Source organism: Danio aesculapii, chromosome 4 (genome assembly GCF_903798145.1).
Source record: "Danio aesculapii chromosome 4, fDanAes4.1, whole genome shotgun sequence".
Lineage (NCBI taxonomy): Eukaryota > Metazoa > Chordata > Actinopteri > Cypriniformes > Danionidae > Danio > Danio aesculapii.
The window spans coordinates 33,160,726-33,175,148 of NC_079438.1; the positions used below are offsets into that span (position 1 = coordinate 33,160,726).

At 33.8% G+C, this 14,423-nt stretch overlaps 2 protein-coding genes across 4 annotated transcripts in view; both read right to left on the reverse strand.

Annotated features, from left to right (window-relative positions):
• Positions 1-1,238, reverse strand: part of lamb1b (laminin, beta 1b) — a 51,363-nt gene extending 50,125 nt beyond the window's left edge. Inside the window, exon 1 of the mRNA XM_056455461.1 lies at positions 1,026-1,238. Coding sequence (XP_056311436.1) covers positions 1,026-1,059 — 34 coding nt within the window. The 5' untranslated portion in view covers positions 1,060-1,238. The remainder of the gene's footprint in view (positions 1-1,025) is intronic.
• A 598-nt stretch (positions 1,239-1,836) lies between these two features.
• On the reverse strand, positions 1,837-12,320 carry acot18 (acyl-CoA thioesterase 18). Of its 3 annotated transcripts, none has more exons than XM_056455488.1 (12): positions 12,271-12,320; positions 11,644-11,726; positions 10,280-10,482; positions 9,169-9,268; positions 8,846-9,036; positions 7,204-7,367; positions 6,957-7,076; positions 6,789-6,871; positions 6,400-6,493; positions 6,006-6,086; positions 4,271-4,412; positions 1,837-2,920 (listed from the first exon to the last, which is right to left on the reverse strand). In XM_056455488.1, the coding sequence occupies exons 2-12, from the start codon at positions 11,658-11,660 to the stop codon at positions 2,799-2,801; spliced, it is 1,317 nt and encodes a 438-aa protein (XP_056311463.1). In that variant the 5' UTR covers positions 11,661-11,726; positions 12,271-12,320; the 3' UTR covers positions 1,837-2,798. The 3 variants fall into 3 exon arrangements, with proteins under 3 accessions (XP_056311463.1, XP_056311462.1, XP_056311464.1); XM_056455487.1 differs by having other exon boundaries at positions 11,969-12,314; XM_056455489.1 differs by lacking the exon at positions 11,644-11,726 and having other exon boundaries at positions 12,271-12,314.
• Positions 12,321-14,423: the final 2,103 nt, after the last annotated feature.

Genomic DNA, 14,423 nt, shown 5'->3' on the forward strand with positions numbered 1-14,423 from the left:
GACTATACATGGCTTGATAGAGAAATGGATGAAAGGATGAAGACGTATTTATGGATGGGTGGATAGATAAAAACATAGAGAAATTGAGAAGTTGGATGCATGAATAGATGGATAGATGCATAAGTATATGAATATAGGGATGTGAAGCGGTAAATGGATGGATGGATAGACATTATTAATTGAAAAAAAAAATATATATAGATGAAAATATGGATGGATAGGTCAGTAGATAAATAGATAGACACACAGGAGAGAGAGAGAATAACTCATAGAATAAATAAAGTCGTGTAACAACATGACAATAGCAAAACCCAAAAAAACCACTGCTAAATAAAGTAAGCTTCTGTGTTTGGATTTTGATGAATAATCTTATACAGATACTGTATTATAATCCTTGTGACAACAAGCCTGAGATTTCCTTCAAAGACCAAGACAGTTAACTTTACATTTTAATTTTGAATGTGTAATCTATTACACCCCTGAAACTGTGTGAAATATTCACATGGTTAATGATTTTGGCTTTTGGTAAGAGCCGAGGCTGTTTCTAATTATTGAAATGAATACCACATGTGAATGCTTATTGAACCGATAAATTTGAATGTGGCATGCGGGAAACCAGATGAGATCCACACCAACTTCTGGAAACCAAAACCTGACACTATGTAACCCCAAACTTAAATTTATAATGAACACCAATTTTGGACAACATAACGTTTCACAATACTTCTAGAGGACTAATACAAAAAAAGGGCATATGTAGCAAACAAGCTGTTCCCCCCTCAGACCAATTATATTTAAAATGTGAAAATATTAAGTTTTAAAAAAGTTTATAAACTCAAAGCACCAAAAAATAAAATTCTACAATAACTGTACTCATGCCAATATAAAACCAAGCAACCTAAAACACCGAAAAACAATAACAAGCTATCAAACTTCCAAGTCAAACATCTTTATCAAACGAAAACCACAGGGAGTGACCATTTTCAGGTCGAAAATAGAAGAATAATAATGATAAACAAACTTACATATGACAAGAGCTGTAGTGTGGAAAAGCCTCATCGTTTTGCTTGTTCTCAGCAGTGTTTTCCAGAGCTGAAGAACTGAGTCTGTGGATCATGGGAGAAGAGAAGCTCCCGCCCATGATATTAAACAACAGTGATTTACGCATGCAGTGCCGCTACAAACACTGCGCCCCGCCAAACTCTCTGGCAATGTCTCAGATCTCCGTGTGCCAAGACCGCAGTTTGGGGCGGCATAACTTTATTATAGATATGATTTTTAGGGTGCGAGCTCGAAGTCACTCGGTAATCATAGGCGGTTCAAAACAACCCCAAACTGTTTTCTGGGTATGACAACAATACGCCTTTAAAACTGAAACTTTGTTACGTGAAAAGAGGACGAAAGAATGTTGTAAAAGGGCCAGTTTCTGAGTCTTTCGAAATATTTTTATTTATTTTTTTGCTAAACGCTCTATTTGGCGTATTTCATGTTTTCTTCCATTAGTTCACATTCAGACGACAGGATACTGTAGATACAGTACATGAATGGGTTGATGGATTGCTAAACTGACAACATGCCCTATATCAAGACACAAAAATAATTTAGAAACATTTATATTGTAAAACATTATTTTGTTTTCCTGAACAAATAATCATGAGAAACTTTTGTCCAGCATAGCCACTTATTACTGACAATGTAATGTAATGTAATATGTATTTATATAGCATATTTATTGTGTATGTCAATACACCCAAAGCGCTTCACAATCATGAGGGGGGTCTCTCCACACCACCACCAGTGTAGTAGGCTATTAACTAACTACAAAACTTTTAAAAATAATCTGTAAAAATAGACTTTATTTACTTCATACATGATTAATGAAGAAATAAAACATATTTACACCATTTTTATAAATTTTCTTTTTGGCTTAGTCCCTTCAAAAAAATCAGGGGTCACCACAGCGGAATGAACCGCCAACTTATCCAGCATGTTTTTTTTTAAATATTAAATAAATTGTATAAATTAACATATTCCCCCCCCCCGTTTCTTAGTATCGTCATTTTATAATGGGACTGCCACCAAAAGCAGCTGTTTTTACATAGTGACTTTTCTAAGTGAAAACAATTGTAACTTTTTTTGTTTAGATTTTTGAATCTTTAATACAGCATATTTATTCATCCACAACTGATCTGTGTAAAAACATCAAATAAGACATGGCAGAATAGTTAACTACATCCAAAAATACCATGAAAATCATATCTCTGTGCATCCATTAAATCTATTCAGATATTCACTGTTAATACAAATAAAACAAGTGTTGCAAATACAGCCAAATATTTGAACATCTGGCATGCACACTTAATGTTTTGTTTAATACAGAAATAATTATGATACTTTATAAAATAGACATTATTTCTTGTCAATCACAAGTCAAAATAAATTAATGAAATCTAAAACATTTTTCCCCAAAGCATTCTTATAAAGAGGTGGATTGTGGGTACAAAATGAAGGAAATGTGTTCGTCAAGTGTGTCTTTCCCAGCAAACATCAATACTAATACCTTTAGTGATATTATTTAATAATGATGCATTTTCTATAATATGTATTTATTATAATAATTATTGCATTATGGGATATGTCTACTTTAAGTGTATTATATAAAGTATACTTAAGATCCTCTTTTTTCAATACAGATAGCAAAGTGTAATGTAACATCAAGTGTTGGCTACATAACCATTGCATTTAAAGGCATTTTGAAATGAACTTGCTCTCATATATCACAGTCTCACATGGCGGAACTACAGTTTGGCCTTTAAGCTTGAACTGTAGAGGTGTTCCTGAAAAAATGCTAAAATCTTCTCCCATGAGTCCTCTTGAGCGTATGCATGTGGTTTAGTTTGTCCACCCCACAGCATGACAACTGCAGAAACAACAAAACAACATGCATTTAGATGTACATTCAAACAGATACATGCACATTTTAGAAGATTTAAAGAAATGGTTCACCCAAAAATGAAAATTGACATTCTTTACTCTCCTTCCACATTTCAAACATGTCTGAGTTTCTTTTTTATTGTTGAACATAAAACAAGACATTTTGAAGAATGTGTTGAACACTTTATCCATTAGACATAGATAATAGGACATGGGTACATTTTCATTTTTTGGCAGAAACATCCATTTAAATATACTAATCCTATAACCATTTTCATACACCCCATAATGCCTTACATGAAATATGGAAGATCCAATAGGAAGTAAATGTCTACTGGTTTTCAGCATTCTTCAAAATATCCTTTGTGATCAACAGAAGAAAGAATCTCAGAGTGTGGATAATTCTGAATGTTAATTTTTGGGTAAATTATAACTTTAAACTATAAACATTTTTAAACTGTAATCAGTTCATTGTTTTAATGAACAACTAAATTAGGTGACATTATTCTCCACCAAGTTAATCCATTGAATGAATGTCAAAAATGTACTTGAAATGAACATTACTTTCAGCAGACAAAGAATAATCCAAACCAACCGAGAAACGTCTTTTTGCAGCAATATTTTGGACGTGTTAAAGGAGACCTATTATGTACCAGAGTTCTCACAAACAGTACCCCATACCACCTCTTTCAGGTGGACACGGGTAAGGTTCACGGGTGCGCATCAGAGTTCACACTAGCTAAACATACTCTTGATGTCAAACGAACCCGGGTGCAGACCAAAAGTGCTAGTGTGAAAGCACCCTGAAATCACCCCTTTCAGGCTATAATGAACCTAAATATTTATTATTCTGATTGTGCCATTTTGATGACTGCCGCTTTAAATTCAAATGAAGTTGTGCTCCCAGAGCACTTTTTAAAGAGGGCAGAGCTACAAATGCTTATGTGCATTTGTGTGCTTTAACATGCTTATGTGCATTTGTGCTTGTGTATACTGTATGTGCATGTCTCCACTTAATATTACTGTACTGTGCATAATATGAAAAATAAAATAATCTGGAGGAACAAAACAGTGAAATCAAAAGAGCTTTGGCCAAATATATGCTTATTTGTACTAATGTCACATTAAAATACCAAGTCTAATGTTATTTTCATGACGAATAAAAAAATTTAAGTACCAAGTCAAACTTACCTCTCACTCAGTCTACACTTTGTAAATGGAATATTTGTAAACGTAATGTTTCAAATGAATTGTTTCAGTTCTTTTGAATGAAGGTTTAAATGAAATGCAACTAAAATGTGCATATGAAAAGATGTAATGGATCATGCATGCTTACTTTTCTCCTTCATTTCTTGAAGGATGAAGTTAGTTGCTCTGAAGTGAGGTGTGTATGGAGGTTCAATCAGATGACCAGCGTCTGGATACGTCAAGACAGTCAGCAAGTGTCGATTTCCTGCTTTCTCCATCATCATCTCTATCTGGGTGTAAAACATCCGTATCAAGGCTCCAAATTGCATCAGGACATTTGAATCACAGGTGAGAACATACATGTGAAGTCTACTTGTGTAATTTCAAGGTAATGCTCACTGAAAACTGTATATATTTACAGTTTTTTCGATATATCAAAAAAACGATATCAATATCAATATTTCGATATTACTTGAGGTCCATTCTAGCTTTTCCTGCCAGCTTATCAAGAGTAGTTTATATGAATCTTTTAAGTTTATTTATTTTAGAGAATAAGTTGATTCAGTTTTTAAAAATAGCCTGATTTGAAGATCCACCCACAGCAGTTAAAGTGATAGTTCACCCAAAATTGAAAAGCTTTGGACCAAGTGAAGGGCGAGTAAATGATGACTCAATTGAACTATCCCTTTATTACAGACAGCCTGTACATCATTTTAATACAAACAGTCACAGAAAGCATTTGAAAGACTTCTAAGAGTTTAAATAAAAAGCAAACATAAAGCAAATAGTCACATGAACAGTCAGCCATTTTTTTTCTCCCCGAATGTTTTCTTTAGATGTGTTTCTGGACGTATGTACTGTATCTTTAGCATTAGATTTTGTGTTGATACTGACAGTGGCACCTGCTGGTCCAGATTAATACCACATATTAAAGGGATGGCTCAACTATAAAATAATTTTTCAAGAAAACAAAAGGTATAGATTAATTCCACAGCCATTTGTTTGCTGATACTGTGGAAGTCAACGGTAAACATTACTGTATCGGTACAGATATTCCTCAGAATATGGTTTTTGTTTTCTGCAGAAGAACAGATTTATAGAGGATAGGGATGAAATAAGGGTCAGTAAATTATGATAGGAACTTAAATTTGCATGAACCATCTTTTAAGTTTTTTCCACTAATGAATGCATCAAATCAGTCTAAATGAAAGAAAAATACAATGAAAAAGAAAAGAAAATGTGCTTAAAAATGTACAAGAATAATTTTAGTTTTTTTTTCCTGTCCCAGGAAACATTATTTCTAATTTTCGGGTATTTTTTACCTATTTTTAAAGAAACCAATATATATATATAAGCATAATAATATATATTAAGAATTCTATACAAAGAAATTTGTGTATATACATTAGATTAGTCAGTTCCTCCTAAAACTAAAGATCACAATACAAGAATTAATACACCCCAATGAATATGTTAGAAAAACATATTAAATAAAAATTTAATAAAGAGGAAAAATCAGGAGAACTAAATTTTTAGTTATTATATATACTGTTTATAATCATAACTTTTTTTGCAGCTCAGTTTTGTTTATTTTGTCAGTTAAAACATCACAGTTGATGTAATGCAGAACCAAATTACGCTACATCGACACCCATCAAGAACATAAAAATAAACCCATTTGAATTTAAATGTATTATCTTTCTATTCCTAAAGATGTTTGGTGAACACACAGTTATTTTAATTAATATAACTGTTTTGTTTAAATGCACCAAAATATATTGTCTATATACACTGAGAAATAGGTCAAAATATTAATTTTCAAAATTCTTATTTATACTGTGCATTGTATATATTCAATTTGACTGATGATGTATATGACTCACATCTTGAGCAGATTCAACAGAAGCCCAGTTCTGATCATCACCGCCATTCACCAACATAACAGGACACTTTATTCTCCCAACCTGCATTAAAAATGCATCTAATATTTATAAAAAACCTCAAAAAACTGAAAAGAAATCTCTGTATACACTTGAAGTCAGAATTATTAGCCCTTCTAAATTATTAGCCCCACTATAAATATTTTTCCTCAATTTCTGTTTAACAGAAAGAGGATTAACACAGTTCTTCTAAACATAATAGTAATATTGGAAATACTGTGAAGAATTCCTTGCTCTGTTAAACTTCATTTGGGAAATATTTGAATAAGAAAAAAACAGCAGGGATAATAATTTTGACTTCAACTGTATGTACAAATTTGTAGCAAGTCTTACTCACATCTATTTTCTGAGCCGGGTCTGAGGGAATCGGCAGGATCATGCCTCTTTGTATTACATGGTTATCCTCATTCACACGTACCTTATCCATATTTCTGCAATGAACATTGTTATTTTTTTATAACCTAATTTCTCAAAAAGTCTCAAACAATTCATTTAAAGATTCAGCCTCTCTAATTCATAACTCCTTTATCGAAGTGACTCTGCTCAGATTGGTCAGATGGCCAAGTCTGTCATTGCTTGGTCATCAATGTGATGGATCTACCTAGATCACTTAGGAGATGTTAACAGCTGGTTACTTCATGCGTTGTATGGAGGAATGAGACCCAGCATTACTCTCTTTAGATGAAGCTCAGTCAGACTGTAAATAAATGTTTAGCATTCACTTACTTTTTTATCTCCTCAAAGACTTCAAAGAGGGATTTATCAACAGGAACCACATGACTTCCACTGATACACACACAACACTGGGGCTACAAGACAGTAGAAGTACATTTAAATACTAAAAAGCTTTATTCAAAATGCAGCTTACTATACTTTGTGTGTAGTTAAATAAACCTTTATGATCGTGGAGTAGGCAGCCATACTGAATGTGATGGCACTTCCAAAAGACAACCCAAGCATCGCCATCTTGTCCTTCTGTACCTTTGGATGATTTTTCAGTATCTGGTATGCATTCTAGAGGAAATATGTAGATGTACACACATACAAAGTCAAATGAAATACTATAGCAAATGAAATGACAAAATAAAGCAGAAAAACAAGGATGTCACGATCACATTAGGAGACCAAATTCAAAATGTACCTCAAAATATGAGACATCAACATCAGCCGTTCTCAGCTCATCGGGAGAAAGGTATTCAAGTGCCATGGATGCAAAGCCATGAGATGCAAGCAAGGCAGAACGATATTCAACCAAACCGCCACCTCCTCCCCATAGGTCCAGCACACCTGGGTATGGCCCAGGACCTAAAAGCACACACACATCAGGTTATTTAGTGAAGTTAGTTTTACTGCATTTAAAGTTGTGATGAAATGGAAAAGTGACACATCCTTTTTTTTATGGCAGACTGTTTAGGTTGAAAAATAATTTATGTCACTGCTTTGTCTTAATTAAAGTTTTTCTAAAGATATTTTAAAAAGAAAAATTGCAAAAATCTTTTTTTTTGTTAAACGTCCATTGAAAGGTGTAGGACTATTTTCAAATTAATAAGGTTCCTTTTACATCATTGATAATGTAATTTAATTAAAATATAATCAGTTAAATAGACTTCAGCACCCATTTAGTTGTTCAATTGTAAAATGAGATTAGGGTGTTTAAATGCAAGCACTGTTAGGAGCAGCAGGCGAGTGCAAAAACTCCATTAAAAATACCCAAATTTATTTTACCACAGTATTATTAAGACATGACGTGGAACAATGAATTTTAAAATAGTGCTTCTTGTCTGTGACTTAAGACATGCGTCATATGGTATCTCAGTCAGGCAGTGAAAATTAATACATTTAAACGAATCTTAAACTTAAACACGGTAATATTATAATGGAATCACCATTTACCGAAAGCGCTTGAGCTAGCTTATTCAAATTTAAAAGTCCCTGTGAATATACCCTATATTACTGGTGTTAATCTGTATCTGGTGGTGCTATATAATAAAAAATCTGGCCTCTAAAATACCTAGGCCTAGCTGAATGATAAGTGTAGAAATGGCCACACCATGAGCCTTAAACGCCATTGTTTCCTCATTCTCATGTAAATCCCAAACATTAGGTAAAAATAGGCCTATCAGATTATATTGCACATGGGATTTTCATTAGCTCAACATTTGCATACACTTTAGGTCACGTCCTACATCACATGGACCTGCATGAGCTGCCAAAAGACAGATTGTTACCTTATTTTTAAGTGTGTCTAGGCATATTTTAAACTTACTATGTGTGTGGGACTCTTATTTTGAAAACAAGAGACGCAGGTAGCACAATAAAGCCAGGCGCACAATGGTCTTGCGAATTGTTTCTATGTGCTGCTAAGCAATTGACAACATTTTGCATTGAGAGAACTGCAGTGCATTGAAGGATATACGGATTATAAATTTATTCAGCGCCACCCCAAAAAGGCGTAAGGTGTGTTTAATAGTATCTATTGAAACTTGCTGTGCATGTTTGTAATGAAGCAACAAACACATGTAGACTGCTTGATATAAGCGTTTAATCCACGTTTATGCCTTGTGTCATATCTTTAAGCTCTTACTGTGATTTTTTTCGTGTACACTAGTAGCTAGTGCTGATAACTAACAAAAGTCTGTACACTAAAATAACCTGAACATTAAAGGCAAGTAAATATTGTGCATTTAAATCATCCAACTGTTTTAAAAAGTTGGTTGTAAAGTTGCAGAAGATAATTTTTCTCTTATATTACTACAAGTGTACCACCTCTCCTGTGTGTGTACCTGGGGGAAGAAATAAAGTTCCTCGAACTCCGTTCTCTCTTATGTTCACCCTCTGTACACCTGGTGCCGCGTACCAGCGCTCTGTGACAGTCATGGCCAGCACTGGGGTCTTACTGAATCCTTGAGACAGATGCCCACTGTAGACTGAAATGTTAACTACCAACGGTGTGAGTACATTTGTCTTGCGCAACCTTAAATGAAGAGACCCGAAGGATTAGTGGATGAATATGCAAAAAAAGTAATTACTTAAACTTAAATCGCACAATTTGAATTCATTAGGAACAAAATGTATTTAAATTTTGTACACTATCATTTTAACTTACCGGAGAGCTGATCGACTTCCTGGTACAGGCCTCAGGCTCCACAGCAAACCCATCTGCTCTGTGCCTTCATATGTGCCTCCCAAACTTTCATCTTTTGCCACTATTTCAACAGGATATATACAATTGTTATTCATTGCTAAAGTGACTTTAATATGATCTTCAATTAGTCAAAGCAGGTAATTTAACATAATGCAAGTTGATTAAGAACTTGACAAAACTAATTACAATTTGGCAACCTACCAATTTGCAAATTGGTGAGCATGGTGTATCATGGATCTTTGTAGATTTTATATATATATATATATATATATATATATATATATATATATATATATATATATATATATACTACTACTGTTTAAAGTTTGAGGCTGGTAAAATAAAAAATATAATTTTTTTTTTAAAGTTTTAAAAACCTGTAATATTAGTTGTGAAAGGAAGAATTAAACATTGAACTTTCTATTCATCAAAGATTCTTGAATAATGCATCTCAGTTTGCTTAAAAATGATAAGCAGCACATTCATTTTTAACTGATGATGATAATAATAATGATTAAATAATATTACATTTTTCTTGAGCCCAATATCAGCATAATATAATCATTTATGAAGGATTGTGACATTAAACACTGGGGTAATTGCTGCTGAAAATTCAGCTTTACCATTACAAAAAATGTACTATTTCAGCAAAACCTTAAACAAACTCGGAGTTTTATACAATTTGCAAACGCCATGCACTCATTATGCAAACTGCAACATTATAACTCACTAAAACACAGTTCTGCTCTTGAATTTGAAAAACAAACCACAAAAGCTAAACAACAAAAACAGTTTTCAAGCTTAAGTTGGCTTGTTTCTAATGATGTCATCAAACCAGCTCTGCAAAATGAGATCCACTTCTTTACCGACTGTATATTTAAGCCAAATGTGCACCGATGAACCGAATTTTTATAAGCAATGGATGTAGTAAAGGACAAGAAAAGCAAGGGGATGAGGGAGCAAGGTGTAAAGTGTTGTCAAGCCTTGATCGATCAGTTTTTTCACACTATAGAAAGGTAGTTGGTATGGAGTATGTTTAGTGTGGACTCATGCTTGACATTGTTGTACACACCGGTTACTGTTCCATGTTCATCACTGATATAGTGTCCAAAAGCCTCCCAGAAGTCTTTATCTTCAGACTGATGTAGCGAGTGTAGCGTTACCTCTTGATTTGGAAGTAAATTTGTTATGACAATCTGAAACTTCTCGTCAACCAGTCCTCGACGAGGCTGAACAGTTAACAGTGGACTTGTCCCATTGGTGGTGCTCACAGTCCTAGGGAGAAATAAATAAGACAGAAAAGTGTTTTCCCAAATGTCTTAATTATTTACAAATCTTCACTTTGACTCACTGTTGTGAATACGCTTATTGGTTTTTATTAGTGGTTGTTTAAGTTTTTCAATTTTGTCCTTGTACAACAATAGGAGTTGTTGAATACTTTTAGGATAACTTTATTAAAATGCTGTGATCCACTTTAAATGTTGACTACTGTATACAGTGGGCCTATGTTTTTATATTACACTGCAATTGGACTGTATAGGACATTATAAAACAGATGTTTTATGATGCAATTCAAATCTAAGATTAAGAAAAAGCAAAAAGCAAAATTATTTAAATCCACAAAGACAAAGTAATTTGTGACTAAATTATCGATTCACAAATGTTTAATCATATTTACCTAATCATATTATCTTACCTTATCATACCTATGATAAATATGGTAAATATGATAATATTTACAAGCTTTTTGCATTATATACTGTTTAGCATCTGCACAACTCTGGTTTGCACTCATTGCCATGTGCCCTTAAGTGTAAATACGTTGTTTACAATTGTTTTTTACTTATATTTTGAGATTATATTATATGTATAATTGTATTTATTGTACATGTGATTGAATTGACAACATCAAAGCTGACTTTGACTAATAAACTGGGCATCTCAGGAGCACGCAGCCACAAACATGTGGTTGTCAAGACTTGTTCAGAATTTTATTTTATTTTTTTACTTAATAACAATGATATCACTTCTGAAAACCCCATTTAAGACAAGACTTTGACCATTTTTTATTAAATATATGGTGCTTTTGCTTTTATTTTAACACTAACGTTAGTCAGTGACTATTCATCAATGTCATGGAGTGGAAAAGGCAAAATTTCCCATTTGCTACACACTACACAGTTAGAATACATGACTTTCGAACAATCAGGGTAAGTGAGTTGTAATAATGTTGCTTTATAAACGCTAGTAAAATCAACCATTATATTCCCGCCGCAATGTCATAGATTATGATGTTAACTTAATCACAATCACAGACTTAATAAATAAATGAATTAATTAAACGACAAAATGTCAATTCATGATTCTGTAGCTGTAAAAATACATACAGTATTTTGTTAACTTTTGTTAAAGACATAAAAGAAATATTTACGTTACCTAACAGGTGCCAACATGGTGTAGTCCGATAAGATTAAACGTTTCTTTCTTCTGTGGTAATGAACTGATTAGTCACAATATTACTGAAAAGGCAAAAGTTAAATAAATGATGTCACTTCACTTCTCGAAAAGTTTACAACTTGTTTAACTTGTAAGCTTGCGTAAGTGCAAGACCTAGGCGGAAGGAAGTGTTTAAAACTACGAAATCTTATTTAAATCCAATCTATTTACATTTTACCTAGAGGAAATGAATGTTAAAACTACGAAATGTGAATGTAACGTTCATATAGATAATTTAACGTTAACTTGTCGTTCAAATAACTACCTGCAGTAATGACGTTCTGAAGTTCAGCGTGGTCTAATGCTGATGACGAAATGTTACCTTTGACACAGAATGTCATTCTTAGCAGTAAATGTCCTTTATAACTTTCTGAAGCCAGGGCATACATTTTTAAAGTAAATACTGTAAAATCCGATACTAAAACTCATGTCATTTTGAAGGGAAGACAAATCAAAATTAATGCAACACAAGCTCCAAACACCACAAAGACAAGGCGTAAAATGCATAGATTTGATCGAATATACAAGTTATTAAATAGCAACATATCGTCCCACACTTATACCAACATAATTTTTTTTGAGCGATCATCCTGTCCCTCCCGTCCTGTTCTTCTTCTTTCTATTTTTTGACATGCCACACTTATCAGTGTATTACTGCCATCTGCTGGTGACTAGAATCAAAAACATTTTCCAGTCGATAGGGAATATGCAGAGCTAGTGTTTTTTTTTCTTTCTACGGTTGATATTGTACAAGCAATAAAAGTGTCACTGGGTAAATGCCACCATTTTAAAAACTGTTTATTTTATCTAACACTCAGAGATTAAAGCTTGTTAGACTGCTCTTCTCCCTTATCTGTTGAGCTATAGAAGATTTTCTTGGCTTCGAGGAACATCTTTTTTTTATCAACAATTCTTGAACGGAAACAGAAAGGCATTAATGCTTTTTAGAATTACACAAAAGATAACAATCAATTTACATATATTCACAATCTTTCCATACTCAATAATAATAATATAAACATATATAGATAAATAAAAAAAAATGTACAAAAAATAAATGATTAAAAAAAACTTAGCAGGGGAGTTGAAGTTCTCAAAATATGAAACCAAAATCCTTTAATGATGAATACAAATTTCTTGCTTTTTGGCTTTTTATCTCTCCTAATTTCTTCAAATATTTCACAAATTCTTCTTTAAACACCACTAGTATTTGGGGAAGACAAGTGAGAAAAGCCAGTTCAGCTGGCTTGGACATCTGTTTCTGATGCCTCATGGACACTGTGCTGGATCGCCTTTATTTAATCACCCTAATTAAACAAAGATAAACCAGAATCCCCCCTTTGCTATATTTCTTAGCTAGGGTTTAGTTAAAGGATCGTCTTTATAATGTATTTTGCAAAAGAATAAATTAGATTCATACTTTACCACACAGGGTAACTTTGATGGGTTCTGGAAAATGAAGTCAATGTCCACTCCAGTTGAAGAAAAGTAATAAAATAAAATCCAGTGAAAAAGTAGAATAAACAAAAGACAAATGACAGAAGCAAAATCCTTACTTTATCCTCCGTTGAGGATAAAGGGCAACCAAACTCAGTATACAGAAGTCGGAAAGCGCAAAGCTGGTCAGTTTGGTTCGGCTTTTATACTTCCAAAATCAGATCATGCACATAACTACACTTCATATATTAGTGAGGACTTTACATACTGCATATAATTACCCGTACATCATCTGGGTTTTACCTAATATATCAAAACACTAATTATAAATCACTAATGACCTACTAATTATGTGGTCTGACCACTCAGTCAAGACTATTCAGCAAAACTTATAGGTCATGTCTTATGTGAACAAATTTATAGCTGTCCCATAGGCACGTCTTAGAACATAAATCAACATACAAACACTCTTCTACACATTATTAAGATTATTTAGATTATTTTTAAGGCCTTAATCATTCCACAAGGTTTTTCCAATGAGAGACACCCTTAATTTACGATGACTATGAGACCTCCCGCCTTCACGAGCAGAGTCTCAGGTCTTCAGGGTCAGCTGCGCGGGCTGCATGCACTCAGAGGATAGGAGGTCAGGAGAAGGTAAGAACAGATGAGGGTCAGAGAGAGGTAACGTCTCCCTTCCTCTCCGTTTATGAGTCTTGCGGGCCCTCTTCTGGTCACGTCGTGCTCTTCTCTTACTCTTGACTGTTTCAGATAAAGTTGAGCTCTTAAGTATTGGAATGTCAGAATAGGTTTGCGTTTGTATTTTCGTTGTCTCACGTTAATATTGGCACCATTCGTTCCATGGGCATCATTCACTACAACACCTTCCTGGGGAAGTGTTCCTATAAAACGTACTTGAGGGACTATATCTGTCTGCTTGCCTGGGAACACCTTGGGATCCCTCTAGAGCAGTGTTTCCCAACCCTGTTCCTGGAGGCACACCAACAGTACACATTTTGGATGTCTCCCTTTTCTGACCCATTAACTTCAGGTGTTGGAGTCTCTTCTGATGTTATGATAAGTTGATTCAGGTGTGTTTGATTAGGGAGAGGTTGAAAATGTGTACTGTTGGTGTGCCTTCAGGAACAGGGTTGGGAAACACTGCTCTAGAGGACCTGGAGGAAATGTCTGGGGTTCATTCGGTTAGACATTCAATTTGCTTTTAAATTAATAAATAAAATAAAATAAAACTTTAATCAAAAGATTTTTTAAATATGTACACG